The sequence below is a fragment of the Zophobas morio genome, unplaced genomic scaffold (assembly GCF_036711695.1).
Source record: "Zophobas morio isolate AGI-343-1 ecotype UQ-CSIRO unplaced genomic scaffold, CSIRO_AGI_Zmor_V1 ptg000044l, whole genome shotgun sequence".
In the NCBI taxonomy this organism is placed as follows: Eukaryota; Metazoa; Arthropoda; class Insecta; order Coleoptera; family Tenebrionidae; genus Zophobas; species Zophobas morio.
In genome coordinates, this window is record NW_026972149.1 from 619,415 (window position 1) to 637,380 (window position 17,966).

At 32.2% G+C, this 17,966-nt stretch overlaps 4 protein-coding genes across 6 annotated transcripts; 1 reads left to right on the forward strand and 3 right to left on the reverse strand.

Moving 5' to 3' along the window:
* Window positions 1-187: 187 nt before the first annotated feature.
* Window positions 188-2,198, reverse strand: LOC135141410 (putative Dol-P-Glc:Glc(2)Man(9)GlcNAc(2)-PP-Dol alpha-1,2-glucosyltransferase). Its single transcript, XM_064072482.1, has 5 exons — window positions 1,897-2,198; window positions 1,684-1,848; window positions 1,475-1,634; window positions 1,172-1,305; window positions 188-1,123 (listed from the first exon to the last, which is right to left on the reverse strand). Exons 1-5 carry the CDS (start codon window positions 2,062-2,064, stop codon window positions 383-385), a joined length of 1,368 nt encoding a protein of 455 aa, XP_063928552.1. The 5' UTR covers window positions 2,065-2,198; the 3' UTR covers window positions 188-382.
* Window positions 2,199-2,355: 157 nt separating this feature from the next.
* LOC135141409 (uncharacterized) lies at window positions 2,356-5,843 on the forward strand. 2 transcript variants are annotated; one of them, XM_064072480.1, is made up of 6 exons: window positions 2,356-2,873; window positions 2,923-3,380; window positions 4,591-4,763; window positions 4,870-5,062; window positions 5,168-5,312; window positions 5,368-5,843. In XM_064072480.1, exons 1-6 carry the CDS (start codon window positions 2,763-2,765, stop codon window positions 5,740-5,742), a joined length of 1,455 nt encoding a protein of 484 aa, XP_063928550.1. In that variant the 5' UTR covers window positions 2,356-2,762; the 3' UTR covers window positions 5,743-5,843. The 2 variants fall into 2 exon arrangements, with proteins under 2 accessions (XP_063928550.1, XP_063928551.1); XM_064072481.1 differs by having other exon boundaries at window positions 2,356-2,849.
* On the reverse strand, window positions 5,715-14,780 carry Spn77ba (Serpin 77Ba). 2 transcript variants are annotated; one of them, XM_064072484.1, is made up of 8 exons: window positions 14,696-14,780; window positions 10,675-10,760; window positions 10,423-10,617; window positions 6,823-7,036; window positions 6,554-6,771; window positions 6,298-6,504; window positions 6,052-6,190; window positions 5,715-5,996 (listed from the first exon to the last, which is right to left on the reverse strand). In XM_064072484.1, the coding sequence occupies exons 1-8, from the start codon at window positions 14,706-14,708 to the stop codon at window positions 5,860-5,862; spliced, it is 1,209 nt and encodes a 402-aa protein (XP_063928554.1). In that variant the 5' UTR covers window positions 14,709-14,780; the 3' UTR covers window positions 5,715-5,859. The 2 variants fall into 2 exon arrangements, with proteins under 2 accessions (XP_063928554.1, XP_063928553.1); XM_064072483.1 differs by lacking the exon at window positions 14,696-14,780 and adding an exon at window positions 10,879-11,296.
* A 351-nt stretch (window positions 14,781-15,131) lies between these two features.
* LOC135141278 (protein scarlet-like) lies at window positions 15,132-17,946 on the reverse strand. The gene is made up of 11 exons (XM_064072243.1): window positions 17,745-17,946; window positions 17,601-17,697; window positions 17,507-17,555; window positions 17,277-17,457; window positions 17,073-17,222; window positions 16,786-17,024; window positions 16,249-16,525; window positions 15,975-16,196; window positions 15,729-15,864; window positions 15,470-15,676; window positions 15,132-15,319 (listed from the first exon to the last, which is right to left on the reverse strand). The coding sequence occupies exons 1-11, from the start codon at window positions 17,745-17,747 to the stop codon at window positions 15,132-15,134; spliced, it is 1,749 nt and encodes a 582-aa protein (XP_063928313.1). The 5' UTR covers window positions 17,748-17,946.
* Between the last annotated feature and the right edge of the window lie 20 nt (window positions 17,947-17,966).

A 17,966-nucleotide genomic window follows, 5' to 3' on the forward strand; every position in this document is an offset into this window, starting at 1 on the left:
TAATACAGATTGGGTGATTTTTAATAATATTGTAACCTCTTTTATAGGGACATGTACTTTGATTTGTTCGCTAAATAGGACATCATTTGATCATAGAGCTCATCCATTCCTGTATACATTATATGTGACATAATAAATAGATTTCACAAATAAAGAAACTATTATACCATAGTTTAATACAACGAAGTTTAATTATTTAATCGTTTATTTGTGACAGCATTACAGTCAAAATCACATTTATGTTGACACCTGTTGACTATTCACGTATACAACCAGAAGTTCCAAACATGTCAAAAATGTAACTTGACACACACACCCAGTTTCCACCATACATATATATTGCACAAAATATACATTATTAATACATATCACAATAATAACACTACCAAATTAATCTTTGGGGGTAATCATAGTCCTGCCATTCAATCGTCCTCGTAAAAAATAAATACAATGTACATACGTTAAGTACGCAATGAGTAATAAACTCATAGAAAAGGGAATGTACAGACACATGTTTTACTTTCACCCTAAACAAAACAAAAGGAATGAAAAAATAACGAAATTCTAATAGCTTTTGTACGATTAAAACTACCGTCGTACATGGAATGAAGAAAAGAAGGAATGTTACATCTTTTCTATCCAACAATTTTTTTACTATCACAAACCATGCAAATAAATAAAATGGAACTATAAAATAACGGAAAAGAGGATATTTTCCGTAAAATCGATTCCATATATAGAAGACATAATGCCTATTGTCGGCGAGCATATATGGATGTACTAAAGTATTGCAGTAAACTATGACTAGACTTAGTACTAGAACAGACAAACTGAAGATTTTATACTTTGTAACAAATTTTAAAAAATTGAAAACTTCAGGAACAAACAATGGCCACGCAAAGAATAAGCAAAAAAGAGAAAAGTAAAAGAGTTGGGGGAGGTGGATTGTAGCTTCATGGGCTGATTTATCACCCACAACTATGCTTCCATTGAAATATACAAATAACATGAAAAAAATTAACAATGATGCATAACAACTGGCGTTCAACCAGAAACTCAATTTTGTTTGTTGAGTGATACTCCATAAATCACGTTTCACAGTTTTCAGTAAGTCTCCCAGTTCCTGGAAAGTTTTTAGTATTAAAAGATGACAAAGAGTGCTATAATTTACCTTTGCAGAAACTCCTTTATTACTAGTTTTAGTTTTCTTTTGATGAATTATAATAATTTCCTGTAATACATAGCACGCAAAAACCATTCCAACCCAGATTATATTGGTTTGACGAAATAAAACTGCCAACAGACCTAAAAAATTAGCATTCAAATCATTTTTCTACAAAATACTGATCTTTGATTGCACCATTCTTTTTCACAATAATGTACAAAACATATTTTTAAAATTTGTTTCTCTCATGATTGGTTTTTTAAAATCTTGGGTCACTAAGGAGATACCAACATTTTTTTTTTAACTTACCAAAAATCGAGGCCAAATAGTGATTCCCTCGCTGCGATAGTAAAAACAAAATCAAAATCATAGTAAGTGAAGGAACGTCAGTGTAGTAGACATGACTGAAAAAGTACAAGGGTGGCAGTAGTGCCAAATTGAGAGAAGAAATGATATTTTGCCATGGGGGCTGCAAATAAAAATTTTAGCTAGTGCGAGTACAATCTGATGCAACTTACGCTTTCGTTATTTACACTTAGAAGCCAATAAAACAATACTAGGTTAACGACTGAGAATATCAAAGACGTTAGTCTCAGCCAGTACGTTGAACAAAGATCGAAAGCTCCGAACAATAAACTACTTAGTAGATACAACCCTGGGAAAGTTGTCACTTTCGGGTGCCACTGAAAACACCTAATTAATTTTTGCTCACATGTTTACAGAACGTTTACTTTGTCAAATTCAAATTTACAATACGCACGTCCCAACGGCAAATGAAATTCTTCATCAACAACGATATGTAAGGTTAAGTGCACCTTATCGAAGACAGCTTTCGAAATTAAAACAAAAATAATTAGAACAATGACAAGGGTTACAGTTGTAAGCTTGATCCTAAACATTTTTACCAAATGTCCATATGTGATACCGGAATTACCGTACTGATTAGAAATGTTGGAATATATTTATCGACACATTTTTGATTTTTTAGGGAATTACAAACTGTAGTCTGTCACGTTGTTGACTTGGTGAGTAACAAAATGGCCGCAGAAGTACATAGGCGGGGCTTATATCTGCCTTTACAAGCGAAGAATTTGTATCATTTGACATGTATTTTTTGGTGCTAACAATGCAAATGCGCACGCAAAAGACTGGAACTAGTTTTCAAATAAAATGTTTAAAAATGTAAAGAAAATGTGCGATTTGACGCTCAGAATGTGATTTTACTTCCCCTAGAGAACTATCTTTGTTTATGTCTACGTTTTTATAATTATTGAGTTTATAAGATTAGAGAATTTACTAGATGTCGTAACGTAATAAGGAAGTCGCGATTGCGATTGTTTTATGTCATAATCGAAATGTCAGTTGAAACTGATAACCTGGGAATAAACAATAAGTAAAGAAAAATCGGTTCTCTTCAAGTTCTCCAACTTAAAAACTGTATGGTTTACGAAACTGTGTTCTATTAAAAAAATATTCAAAGTTAAAATCGCAAAATGTGGGTTATATTAGTGTATTTTTCGTACACTTGAAGTGGTGAAGCAATTTCACTTTCTAATTCCGAAAATCAAGTTTTCAGCTAATTCATGAAGTTGTTAAAATGGCATCACAAAACCCGAATCAAACCCGCAGTCAATTCGGAAACATAATGTTCCGAGAAATCCACAAAAATGCTTGGCTGAAAAAGGTAAATACTTCGAACATTAAAAAGGTAATCCAACCACACACTATAGCCTTGCGTACACAACGAATGTTTTCAGAAACGCGACAAACTGTGGGTCGTGTTTTGCGTTCATGATGATACGGACGCATTTCTTGAATCATACACGGATAACAAAATCGCAGTTCTTCACAAACCGGATTGGTTTGTCTACTTAAATGATGTGCAGCATGTATCTCCTACGATTTGCCCCCACGAGCAGGAGTACGAATTTGTTTTGACATTAAAGTCAGAAGTTGTGAGGTTAACAGCTCCTACTTGGGAGCAGATGTTAGATTGGGTAGCTAGTCTTCAGGCGAAATTACATGAGTTACGAATATTGAGTCCCAAAGATAATGTTTACTCCAAGTTACCAGAAATTTCACGTGGTCAGTTGTTTTCTACAAGAGACCCCAATTCCCCGTTACCACCTCCCCCTACTAGTGCCCCCGAAGTATTGCCAGGCATCGAAATTCAACCGAGTAGTGCGGGGCCACGACGAACGATAACACGGCAATGGTGAGCTTTTTTTATGGAACTGTTTTGTTATATAATAATATCGTGTATAGTATGTTCAAAAGTGTAGAATTATGTCCGCTACATAAAATTTTCGAAATCACATGTTTTACTGACCTCACAAACTACAATAAAAAAAGTATTATCACTTTTTTTCCATGCGAGTGATTATTTATTGTTGTTAAATTGGCATGAAACAGTAACTTAGTATTTTATCTTAAGTAATATAAAAATCATTAGTATACGTCACTATTATTAAAAACAAGAAATTGGTACACAATTCATAAGCGTTTTTTAGGTCGTGTGCAAATACTTTTGTTTAAAAAAATTGGTTTGACGTGATGTCTATTAAAAGCATGAGTTATGCAAACAAAGTTCAAAAAAACTAGAAATGTCAAGGTAAAGCAAACGACCTGAAACGATCTTAAACACGCACCACAGTCTCTTTCTCTTGCGTTTTATTTTCACTTTTCTATTTATATTTTTCGTGTGTTTTTATCAATCTTTTCATCTTTCGTTTTATGTTTTTGCACACTCAGCATCTTTCCTTTCTTTGTATTTCTTGTCATCTTTTTAATATGTCGTTATTTATATATTCTTTATCCTTCTGTTATTTGTACATTTTTATCTTTGTTTTTATCAATCATAGTGTCTACTGCAAACGAATTTATGATCCTGTTTAGTCGCTATTTCTCTATTCATTGTTTTCCATTCGTTCTATATCTTTCTTATTTTCTTTTCATAACTACACCATATTTTTTTTTCCCATTTTAATTTTTTCAATTTTTCTGCGACTCCTATTGGCATATTTGCTTTTCGTATTTTCCTTTCTTTGATTTTTTACAACCGTATGATTTTTTTACTGTACCTACTCTTTCTCCCGTTTCTGTTACCTTTTGTTCTTTAATCTTCCATTTTTGTTGTGTGTAGTTTCCCTTTTTCTTTCGAGTGCTTTTAAGTTCGAAGCAAAGTTAAAATTGGAGAGTTTATTTTTTGTTTACTGAAGTATCTTTTTTGAGGAAAATCGATTTATAATACGTATATTTTAGTGACAACGAAAGCGTAGAATGGTCAGGGGGAAATTTTATTTGAAATGTTTTTTTTTTTTCGCAACACGCTGGCCATTCTATGTTTCCGTACTCTCTTATTTTTGTTTTCGGTTACATTACGAATGAAATAATTTTCTATTCTTCCAATCGAGATTCTTTTCCAGGAACAGATCTCAATCTCAGACTTCGTCGAATGAAGACACACCGCGCTTACGAAGAGAGAGTACATCAGAACCAGAAGTATTTCGATTCGATGATATATCCAATGCAGTGCAACAAATCAGTACAGAATCGTCCAGTAATTGTCATTACGAACGCTTATTTCAAGGTGATCCAGGTGGGTATTAACAAGATCAGGAACAAAAAACTTTAAATACATTTAGAAGTGGCATTGGCTTGAATTTAGAACATTTTATTACGTTAATGCTGTTCGTTTATTTAAGGTCCGTCCAATAGACAAGTGGAGAGGTCGCCAAACACCCTCCAACAACCACCATTACCGTATAAAACTTTCAGGGAGCAGCAAGTTTTACAGCTACAGAAAGAAATGAAACATTCCAGTGGTGTGAAATTACAATTAAGAAAGAAAGACTGCATTAGCTCAATCGCTTTAGTTGATGCTTTTGATTCCGTTTGGTAAGAGAAATTTTATTTTTTAATTGATTAAAAAAATATTTTATCTAATTTTTCCAAATCGAAAGAAGTTCTGTTGAAATAACTTTGGACTAATTTTTATGCTAGGGTTTGTGGTTGGAAGCAAAAGGACCATCCAATGTTATATAACGTACTACATATAGGTGATAAAATTATAAATATAGCTGGAATATCCGTAAAGACGGCGGCCGAGGCGTACAGAATTCTGGGCTCGCACTATTGTGGATTATATGTGAGTGGAGTCGATTTTATCTCAACAGTTTTTCTCAAGAAGCCTTTGTATTCAGGTTGATATTATCATTAAGAGAATTCCTCACGGTCAAGTTTTCTTGATCCACCGTGAGACTGAAGGTCAGTCACTAGGAATAATTCAAGAGAATAATACGGCAGTTATTGAATCGGTGGAAACCGATAGCTTAGCAGCGAGACAAGGTTTATCTGCAAAAACTAAAACATGTGATGGTTTGTCGTTAACGAACTGGGTCCTAACGGAAATCAACGGAAGACCTCTGAATTTATTCTTCAAGAAAAATCAAATTCGAGATCGCCTTAACTCAGTGGGACGGGACATATCAATTTTAGTCCAGCCATTAGATCTAATGAAACAGCTTAAAAAAGAATTGAAATCATTAAAAAATTATAAAGAATATATTTTACAATAATTTGTAAGTAAATCACATGTTTCATATTCGAGAACGTGGTCTGAATTCTATACTGTGATTTATATTTTATACACTAAAAAACTAATAAACTATTTTACTTATTGATAGTTTTTTTTTCTAACTAGCAACTTTTGATGGAACAGTCATCTTCCCCGCAAACATAATACTTTTTGTTGGTTTGTTCACTAGGAAGTAAAGGAACGGTCTGTTCGCCACGAATTTGGGCGGAGGCATTTTGTTTATTACGGAAGCACCTGAAACGAAACGATGAGTTGTATACACATATTGTTATATGTATATGTAATTTACCAGAAGCGGCACTCGCCACAGTGCCCTCTTCGTTAACTTCGATTTCAGCCCTTTGAATTAATCGAGTTACGTAGAGAAAGTGCTCGAACATCCCGAGGAGGTTGGCATTAGCCTCGTCGAAAACGTCAGTTACACCCATCTAGAAACAGTAAGCGATATTTGCGTGTTCTGATTGGTTAACGAAAGCCACGCCTCTGCGATTTCACAACAGGCGTAGTTTCTCGTGACCAATCAATGATTATTTACCTTCTGTAAAATAGCATTCAGGGTTAAATCTGACTCAATTTTAAAACGTGGTAGGTAAACTTGAACGTCGTCGCCCTCAAAATCTATAGCTGCTTTCTCCAGCTTGTTGATGATTTTGCTGAAGGGTTCTTGAGTCATTAACTGTAGCATACCTTGCACGGTTTGATCTTTGTACGGTAGAATTAAAAGCATAGACATTTTGTCTCCCTAAAAAATAATTTTGAAACAATTAACTTAACGCGTTTTGGATTCTTACTTCTCCGTACGGTAGTTCCACTGAGTACCCTCTGATCCACTCGAGTCTGGCATAAGCGAAGGGATTCATCTGATACATCATGTCGACTTCGCCCAGTTTGTTCTGTTTCTCGTCATAGAAAGTATCAGGTCTTGTTTGATTTGGGTTGAAGGGTTGCATCCACGCGCCTTTGAAATATAAAGCGCTGACTATGAACACGCTGGCGTATGCTAAGTCATCTAAAACTCAGTTTTAGTATTTATAAACAAAAAATATATTTGAGAAATTACCAGGGTTTATGAAATTTGTTATTCTGTTTTTTGTAGCCTGAGCTATGTATTTATTTATTGTAGCACTAGCTACGTCTTGGTTGTCAAAATCGATTGGTTGAACGTTAACGTCGTAATTAGTTCGGACAACATCGCGGTATTCTGTTTTAAGTGTTTGGTCTTTTCTTGTGAATATCGAGTTGTAGATGTCTAAGTTGACCCCGGAATCTTTTGCCTGAAAAGAAGTGAATTATATAGGATATCTATGTTTGGATTTTTGGGTTAAAGTCAAATTATAACATCGGTATTATTTTTCCGGACGCAAAAGAAGAAAATTTTCAAAGAATAACTGTTGTCAAGTAAATATGCGACCCAAAAATATTCAGTCACGTGTCAAATCAAATATCAGGACACGCTGTAGATACCATTCTACTTTTTGACTTTATTTATGGAAAACAAGTTTCAAACTAATGATTCTTAAGTATTACAAAATTTCATTTTTGTAGTTTTACCTGGTCTGATTTAAAAAAATATATAAAAAATTAAATAGTTGGCAATTTAGTCATAATGTTAAAATTTTTCAAATGAAAAATGAATAAACTTCTACGTACGGGGGATGGTGCAGTAAAATCGAATACCTAAGCATTAAAAAAAACACATTTTTTTTAAATAAATAATAAATAAATATTCATTGTTATGATTAGATAGCTTAGCTTACGATCAAAAATAACACTGTCAATCGAGTGACAGGTTATAATTGTGTCATTTGTCGCCTTCTTGCTTCAGATTCTTGTGTCAATTATCAAAGGAGCTCAAAAGTTAAACATCTTTCCACTAGAATGTAAATTCCAGTAGCTGATAAATATTTATCTTCATTTTACTTTTTCAGATAAATAAATAAGTAATATTTATTTTTTATGCAAAATCCATTAACTTACTTAATCGTAGGACGCCCATCCCATAGTCTCCAACACACCCACGTTTGGTTTCAAATCGCTAGTGGTCTCATTATTTATTTGAAAAACCCACTTTTTATGCTCCTGTTTTTTGTTATTTAATATACTTATGTGAATGAAAGGAAAAGTACAATTGTGTGTTTCAAAAATTTGACAAGAAAAGACACCCAGTGTCCGCCAAGTTTTAGTAATCAGAAAGTAGGTACCTACTAAGAATTTATTCTCATGTATATTTTATATCCCTTTATACAGCAAACTCAGGGTTACAATTTACATAATCGTGTTGTCGTGACTGCTATTTGATCTACAGAATAAACTTCTGAGCTTGTAATTTTTACAATTGTTTTGATCTTGCGGTTCTACTTCATTATTTAAAAAAAAAAAATGGTGGTTTATATGTTATTTAATTATTATCACGAGAGCTATTTAATTCCACCAGAATGTGCAACAATAAATTGTAGTCGTAAATTGTACAAAAAAATAAGCAATAAAATAATAATTTTTCTTACAATTTTTAATTATGCCATGATTATTGTATACCACGAAATTGGGAAATTTACAATCTTTTACCAGCTTTTGTCGTACTTCATTTTGATAATGAAATAAATTGGTGGCAAATACATTACTCATTCACTTACGTCATTACAAAATATTAGTTAATCGCATGGATTTTATAAGGAAAATGTACCTACTAATATTTTCCGTTTTATGAGTCATTAAAGCCTACTATTTATGATTAAACAAATAAAATTACGCTAATTTTATTTGAGCAGAAACAACATACTTTGGAGTATAAAATGAGGTTATGCACATTCATGATTTTGAAACCACAATCAAAAGGAAAACCGGAAGAAATTATTGATGATTTTTTTAAGCCACTGTATTATCATTGTTAAGATGTAAAAGTGAAAAAAAAACATGCTAACAAACTGTAACAAAACATTAAAAATTTGGACATTAATTTAATAAGCGCATCACACGGTAGTATATCTTTCCTGTGTTTTAAATGTTTATAGTTCTTAATTTTCTTGATCTAAACAAAATTGGCGTAGTTATTATTAAAAAAAATAATAATACATCCCCATAAACAAGGTTGACTTGATCATATTTTTTTCTTATCACACTGTACCTATACCAAGATTAACAACAGTTTGTGGTAGTTAACGAGCACACGTACAAGGACTTGTATAAATCCCGACCCCGGTTTTGTAAATCCACCAAACGTGAATGGAATTTACGTCTCGACCAGGCTAGTGTTACGGTTTCTCCCACATTATGGCTATTTTATGGACTACTGTTGCTTAAGTTGTGTCAATTGACTTGTAAAATTTGACAAGGATAAAAATTTTTTGCCACAAGTGTTTATAAGTTTTCGTTCAAGTATACTGTGTCTATAAAAGAAATATAATAAAACAGGCACACGTCGTGTCACTTCTAAAATCGACTTGATCATAAATAATTTTGACACTGTACTGCAACCAACAACTCTCAAAAACATTAAATAAATAAACTTGTGAAAAGTCTGTGTATATAGTGTATGTGACAAACTGTAAAATTTAATTAGTTAAATTTATTATTTTTATTATTAGAGGATTATTATACCACATAATATTTTGAGGTGGTATCCTAAATTTTTTAAGGGGACAATTTTGATGTTTTAGCATCTTAAGATACACTGAAAGCTTGAAAATAATTAGTTCATTAATTTTGGAGATCATCCATAAAATTGTTCAGAGATAGACAGTAACTACTAAACGAAAAAGAGAAACTTACATTTTTCTGTTTTACAAAGTTATAGAATTTTACCGAGTTACCGGAATATGTTAAACATTGTGCTTGTGTAAAAATGTTTAAGAGAGAAATGAGAGAATTATTGTGGAGAGAATTATTGTGGAGAGAATTATTGTGCAGACAATCTTTTGGATTATGTTTATGATACTCGACTCAAATATCTTTATGTGATAACCTTTATAGTATTGCCATCGTAAATATTTTGTTTTTATTTTTGATTTTTAATTTTAATGTTCGATTATGAATCTATAGTTTCAGTACAAGTCCTGCTTTATATACCAATATATTTTTTTCATATGTTTTTGCTAAATATTTTATAATTGGAACTTTACATCTGTATAAGTTTAAGCAGAAACTTTTCGTATGTAAGTAAAAATTAACAAAATTGAGAAAAACACACACAACAAACCCCTGGGGTTACATTTAGAATCTACTTTAAAACCTTTTGGATAAAATTCCCTAAGTTGTAATGTAATCGATTTTTAATGACACTTTTGTTTTTAATGCTTACTATTATAACTTATTGTTTTTAATATTATTAAAAGATAATTCTTACGTTATTTTTTAACTTAGTTTTGATTCTCTTTCTGTAGTATTTATTTTTCCTGCATATTTAAACTATTCTCATTTTTGTCCTCTTTTAACAAGTGTGTTAAAAACCAGGGTTTCTACTTTAAAAAATATTAGATTTTTGCCGCTTTGTCGAAAACGGAGTTATACTTAAAGTGTCAAACTGACGTTATACATAAGTAATAACTTGTTCTTCGTAACAGAATTCTTTGAACCACAAATTGTTCCAATAAAAAATTAATTAACTCGAATGATCTCAGTGTCGCATTTAAACCAAATTTACATACAGACAAGTTTGACTTACCGAAACAATATTTGACAAGTTTCTGAAATTGTTTCTGAAGGCACTTTTTCCTGAAGCGTCTGGTATCCTGAGAACTGTTTCCAGTTGTTTGGCAGTGTTGTCTTTAGCACCCTCATCAATGATGGATAAAAGTGTCCACACTGTATATGGTGACAGAGCCAAATTCCTTGGACTTCCATTTTCTCGACTCGTTGCCTACATTTCAGAACAAACAAGTAATTAAAGAAATAAACAAGGTTACCTTAAACTCACCGCTAGTAAATCGATTGTAAACGCGTTGAGTGAATCGCTGATGGTTTGGCTCTTGGCACAGACCAACGTTAATAGAAGGAAAAATACTAAAATAGAAGATTACATTAGAGGCACAACGAAATTTTTTGTTTTAGTTTGGTGCAAGATAACATTCAAGGTGGGTATACACAATAGGTGATTAAATTAAGTATGACAAACTCTTACACTTTCTCTTTAAAACCATTTCGCAGTGTGTCGCAGTGTGTGTTGCCCGCACAAGTGTACAAAAATCACTGTTCGCAACAACAATTTGCTCGCGACGCGGTAATTTGCGCTAAACTAGAATTGCGAAGAAATTTAGTCTTCAACTGCTCCTGACCTTATCTGCACTCACTGGGGAAACTTTCTTGCCTTTATAGCTTGTAATTTTATTATAGTAATATTTATGTTCTCATACGCAAACATCTGAGACACAATCACACACTAATATTCCTTGGAAAAACCAGAGGAGACTGAATTGTTGGATGTTTTTTTTTTACGAGCGAGACGGATATCATTTGTAATTGCCGCTGCACTCACTAATCGATACTATATTTATAGAATTATCGATGTGATTATATAATGCAAAGCGGTCAACATTCAAACGCGGTTTACCTACACGTAAATCCACTTTTACGAACTAGCGTCATTCGTTGGGACTTTCGAGTATCATCGCTGGACCTCCGTTACCTTCGATTCCGATTAATATGAGTGATACTATTCAAAAAAGTTGTCAATATTTTAGTTTTCCCATGAGTTAAGTGATATTAACGCAAAAGGTTTTTTTTAATCACAATAAACCATTAGTTGTTTTCAAAGGTTATTAAAACATAATTATGTCTCGAGAATTACAGGCGGTGTTGTTTTGACATTTATGATCGGTTCTTGCTGCCTTAACTACTATTTAAAATAATTAACTTATCGTAGTCCACATGCTGGGAAATTTTCGGGTGTTAGTGCGTAGAGTACGTCTAAAACGCAGTTTGAATTTCTCATGAAACGTTATAATCTCCAAAACTATCAGACTGTTTACTGTCAAATTTTAGTACCAAAAATTTAACGACGTCATCTCAAAATTAAGTTGAGTAAATTTGGCTTGAAATTTATATTGTAACATGTTCTTTTATATATGGTTTAATAATGTATTAAAATTTTCTGAAAATCCAAAAAGCGTCAGTACTACGAAAATTAAATTAACACATTAGTATTTGTGTAATCGAGTTTTAGATTTGTTGACAAAAATTATGTATTCATCCTGTTCTAAAAGATAATGACGTAATCTCAAAAGTATTATTAAAAAGTATTCGTCCTTTTAAAAAAAGTTTAACTTAAAACTTTATATTAAATGATCAACATGCTCATTATTACCTATTGGGATTTCCAAAAATAACACAGTGTGCACAAAAAAGTCATTTATTTGTATTTATTTTAAAAGATTAACCTGTACGTGACATTTAAATTGAGAAACCGTAAAATCAAGCTTTTATACAAAATGTTTATTTTTAGAGAGATTTATGCACGGTTGGATTTCATGATAATTAGAAGCCCCGCAAAAACTAGTTTTCACAAAATTGTTGCTTTGGAAAAAAGTACCTGCATAAAAAAACTGAGCAATATTTATATATATTAATAAAATTTAACAAACATATTATCTGTTAGTATTGGTATGTTGATGTATTTCGTCGTTAGAACCTGATTTAATTAGTGTTTTTAGTTGGGTTATTTAAATACCGGTTTTTGTCCCATGAGTTGACATACCCACCTATTACAGGAGTAAAATCGCTCTTAATAAAGACAGCAAGGAAGTTGAAATTGATACGAGCTGTCCAATGAAACAATCTTTTCCTTATAATTTTTATTCAGTTAACTTTGATGCATGCGCACATCTGGCAGAGTTTTGACAATACGCTTTTCTAGTTGGCTACTATCATGGGCGCCGGCAGGATTATGTGCAAGGGGGTGCACCCATACATTGTAGGATATAGTATCTTTGCTCCAGTTTCGAATTGAATCTGGGGATGAAATTTTAAAAAATTATTTAGAGTCAAGAGCAAGAAACTCTTTGTATATATCGCATCAAATTCAAAATGAATTGACTGAAATTTGTTCTGATGTTCTGAAGTCTGAAGGGCAAAATAATTGAGGACATGAGTCAGGCATCCGTTTTTTAAGTGTTGGCTGATGAGACTGCTAATATTAGTGGCACAGAACAATTATCGATTGGAGTTCCGTATTTGCGTTGTGATCAAGACAATCAAAATCCAATAATTTGCGAAGCATTTTTAGGATATGTGCCGCTGCAAGAACTGAATGCGGAAGCCATTTCAAAAACTATTATCCACTTCCTAGAAGATTGCAATTTGGATTTAAATTAAAGTGTGTATTTTATACTAAGCCAGGGGGGTGCAAATGCACCCCCTTGCACCCCCCTGCCGGCGCCCATGGCTACTATAGATTTCTCATTTATATACAGAGTGAGTCACTAAGTGTATCTCATTAATTAGTAGAGATAAAAAAAAATCTTTGAGGACTATGTTAGTCTAAAATTATTTTTAACTATATAGTGTTCTGTTTTTAAAGTGTACTACATAATTTAGTTTTTCTAAATGAATCCACCTGTATATTTTTTGTTTACTTTTGGATGCGACGGTTCCACGTTATTCCAATTTTCTTGAAAAAGTCTTTGTTGTCGTTATCAAATAATTAAAATTTTGATAGACAGAGTGTTTATAAAAAATTCTATTTTATGACTGTATTTTACTATATTTTTTGTCCTCATTCTTCTAATGTGTCTCTTAAAAAAGTAAAAAATCGCAGTAACTATCAACTTTAAATAGCAAAAAAGAAAGAGAACAAAAAAATAGAATAATATATACCAATAAAATGTGAGTTGTTCTATTTGAAAAAACTGAAACATCCATATTTGTTGTTGACGCATTTTTTATAAATTAATTTAATTAAGCTGCATGTAATTAGTTAAGTAAGCTTCAATAATTTTTTGTACCATAATATTTGTTTTGTTATTACTTATTAGACTTATATTTATTTGATCAATAGATACTAAAATGCACTATCATCATCATTATCATTATTATTTGGCCCTTTTTCATTTAAAAAATAACAATGTATTTTTTTGCAGATAATAAAACGTTAATAATACTATTAACTAATTACAAAAGTATGTACGCCTAATGTCCTTCACAAAAAAAAAACTAGCTTACGCTCGGAAAGTAAAAAAGATCACGATTTCATTTAAAAACTAATAATTCATTGCGCTGATTCATGGTTTACACCTTATATCATATCTCTGAAATGAATTACAAATAGGTATTTCAAATAGTATACTTTGAATGAATTCAGTCAATTGTTTAATACACGTGCCGAATTCTAAGATCACATTGGTCATAATTTTGAGAAGTGGGTATCTTGGCGAAAAAAAGGTAATTGTCACGTACAGTACCTATAAATACATGATACATGCAAATTGCTCTTAAATAATTGAACATTTTTATAGTTAAATTTCACGTTACTTTGTACTCCATATGAATGTGTTTTATTATTCATTTTAATTCTGTACGCATTTTGGGTGGTGGTAAAAGCCAATTGCAGTTGGATTCTTGTAATGGCCTTTACCCGTGGCACTTATAAATCGGACTGGAAGATCCGTTTGGAAATCTGTAGACGTAGATTTCATGAGGTCATACTGCTAACGACATGTTTATGAATGTAAACATTTAAAGCCTTTTAGTCACCAAAATTCTCAGATTTAATAACCATTTGTTAATTATAAACAAGAAGTAACTACCTACTATTCATAATTATGAATATACTCTTAAAAATGTCAGGTTTAAAAATAAAGGAAAAATTTGTCACGACATGTACTTGGTAAAACCACCTAAATTTTTCATTCTTTATGATGAAGACTGGTAGGTGTAGTATTATATTTCAAGTTCCGAAAAACAATACAGACTGATAAAAATAGCCATGGTTGTGGTATACATACATAAATCGTTCATTCAAAGTTAGTAAACCAGAACTGAGGTGTTTTTGACCCCTTCACAACAAAAAAAGTATAACTGTATGCAGTGGATAATTTGAGGTTTAGTCACACACCTAATAAAAGTAGCTACACTATTTCCACATTTTTATCTATTTTGTTATCTTTATGACTGTTTTCATTCAGTAATTACTAGTCGAGTTATTGCCCATAAAGAGCATTCAACCAGTGAATGGTATTGTTATTTTAATTACCACTATCCGGAGTTTGTCGAACACATTTACTACGTGTTGTACGAAAATTTTGATTAATTTCGATTTTCGTATAGTTTGTTTGTTGTACTTTTTTTTTCTTAATTTGGAAATGTACAATCACCAACATGACTTATTATTAACAAAAAAAATATACATACATACATATATATGATTTATTTATTATACAGCTAAATATTATACAAAATTTTCTTCCTTACTATGCCTCCAAATCCTATTAAACATAACGCAGTTGCAAGCAAATGTAAATACAAAATATCGTAGGTTACAGTGTTAAAACTTTTATAAATACCATAATTACGTAAAACTTCGGTTCCATTACTGTAACAAGGAATGGTTTCATTTCCTGCACAATTACCTGAAAATAAACCTTGAATGTACCATCATCTCTTTAATTAAAATACAGGATGTTCTGATTTCGTGAAATATGTGATTACCAAGAAGTTAAGGATGTTATATTAATCATGGTTGGGTTATATATAAAATTTATTTCATGCAAAATTCTTACCAATGTTAGTAACGTCTTTCCACAATAGGTTAGATAGTGAATCGAAAGCGTAATAAAACGGTGAAAGATATTTCAACCACCTTAAAGCGACCGGTATAACATCTAATTTAACCATTAGACCTGAAAGTAAAAGAAGCAGAAACTCCAGAGGTCCTAAGTATAAGTCGATATGGTCGACTGTGGAAAAAGTTGCCGAAAACGCTAAACCTACAAAAAAAATTAATTTTACATTCCGTCGACTCTAGTTGTCGTAGTATACCCAAAGCTGAAGCCGCCATGCTTACTAAAAACGTCAAATACGTCATTTGAACCCATAGGTAGAAACCATTTAGAAACTTGATTATTGTAAATAAGATCGTCATATACAACATCGTGCTCAGTAGCGACAAGGGTATCTACAATTTATACCGATTTCTGTTTTACTGTAAAATCTGTTTTTAAATTAAAATTACAGATGTTACATCACAGAACAGTTTACCACCTTTAAACCCTTTTGTATTCTTACCACTGACAAAATTTTTGATATGAAGTATGCACAACTAGAATATAGAGTTTTTTCTCGTATAAAAACTTCAACTTCACTTGGAAATACATTTATAACTGAATACATGTTAGTGAATGTAAATTCTGATCCTATAAATGCTATAAACCCTTCGATGTTCTGAGCACTTTCTCGGTCAGTGAACGAAATTTTTGAGTAGAAGAATGATACCATAACAAGTTCGATCTAAAACACAAAATATCAAATCAAAGTTTATGATGTTACAAGACACATTTACCAGAACCACAAAATAAGTTCCTAAATGTGCCCATTTATTTCTTTTAATTGATAGGTAATTTCTCCACATTAACCATTTAAGCTCGTGGAAGAAATTATTTTTGTTTTGTTTGTCTAGCAATATGTTATCTACATGGTTGCAGTGTGAACAGTATATTGTAGATTGACTAGTCTTCCATTGTATGAACATTTTGCACATTTCTTGAACATTTTCGCCCGTGAGACATCGAATGTAAAAATCTGCTGGATTGTAGTTTTCAGGATAAAATAAATCCATGCTACGGAAGCATATTATTATTCTAACTACACTCAGCGCAAAATTTTTAGATACACCCTCAACTGGTGCTCATTTGAAGAACTTAAATGGACCTAATCAAAATCTAACCTCTCAAGAATAAAAACTGAACGTAACTTAAATGAATGTCTAATTTCAGTTAACAATTTAAGAATAACAATATTTAGTTTTTGCACGTCGGAAAGTCGACAGACTAAGAGACGACGTTTAAACGTGATTCATTTCGTTTAGATAAGCAACTACCTTTCAAAAAATGACTTTGCTTCTTCTGTGGTACCTTGAAAAACCAGTTTCCCTTCAGCAAGAAGCGTAATGTTATTGAAATAATGAAACAATTGAGATGACGGTTGGTGTATTGTTATTATAACTATTTTCCCAGACAGTGCTATAGTTTGTAGTTTTTCTACGACCACAACCGAATTGTAACTATCTAACCCCGTGGTGGGTTCATCGCAAAACAAAATGAAAGGGTTGCTGATAAGCTACAAATGTAAAGATTATGAAAGTTTTCAGAAACCGTTTTTTTTTACCTCGCTCGCTAGTGATAATCTACGTTTTTCACCCCCAGATAAATTTTTGATCAGTGTACAATTTTGACGTTCTAAACTGAGTTCTGAAAGCAGTTGTTTGATTATCGACTGATGTTTCTTTCTGCTTCTGGTTTTTCTTTGTAAAGCGGCCTGTAATTATTCGAGGGACATGGAGATATAGAGAAAGAGACGAAGTTAACACACCATGAATTCCAAATGTTCTAAAACAGTCAAGTGTTCCACGAAAATGTCCTGTTGGGGAACATAACCTGAGATATCCCGTATGTCGTCATCGCTAATAAAATTGTCGTTAACTTGTAGAAGCCCAGTTTTTTGGCGGCATCGTCCTGAGATAGCGCGTAATAGTGTGGTTTTCCCACTTCCACTGTGATAACACTATAACTTCTCCGAAATTTAAATTTTCAAAAACTTACCTACTTCCCATAATTGCAAAAAGTGAGTTACTTCTAGAGCTTCCAGAAACTAAAAGTCTCTTTTTAGATTTTCCCAAGATTAAAAACTGCTTACCATTGTCTAAAATTGTCTTATTCCTTGTTGTCGTCTTCCAAAAAGTTTTTGTTTTTTCGAAAACCGTGACATTTATGTCTTGCCAAGTGAAAGAAAACTAAGATATTTTATTAAATGAGTTGAGTTATTTTTAAAGTTACGTACCATATTCTCACTAGTAAACTGTGCTCGTCTGCTGTCTTATCAGTTAAATGATTTTTTGGATTAGGTGCTTAAATATTTATGTAAGTATCACAGTCGCACAGTTTTGGGTCAAGTAAACACACCATCAGGGTTCAAAAGAATCAAATCTTATACTTATCGGTACAAGAAAAACACGAACGATAATTTTTTGTTTTGTGTACCTATATGTAGGAAATGCAACAG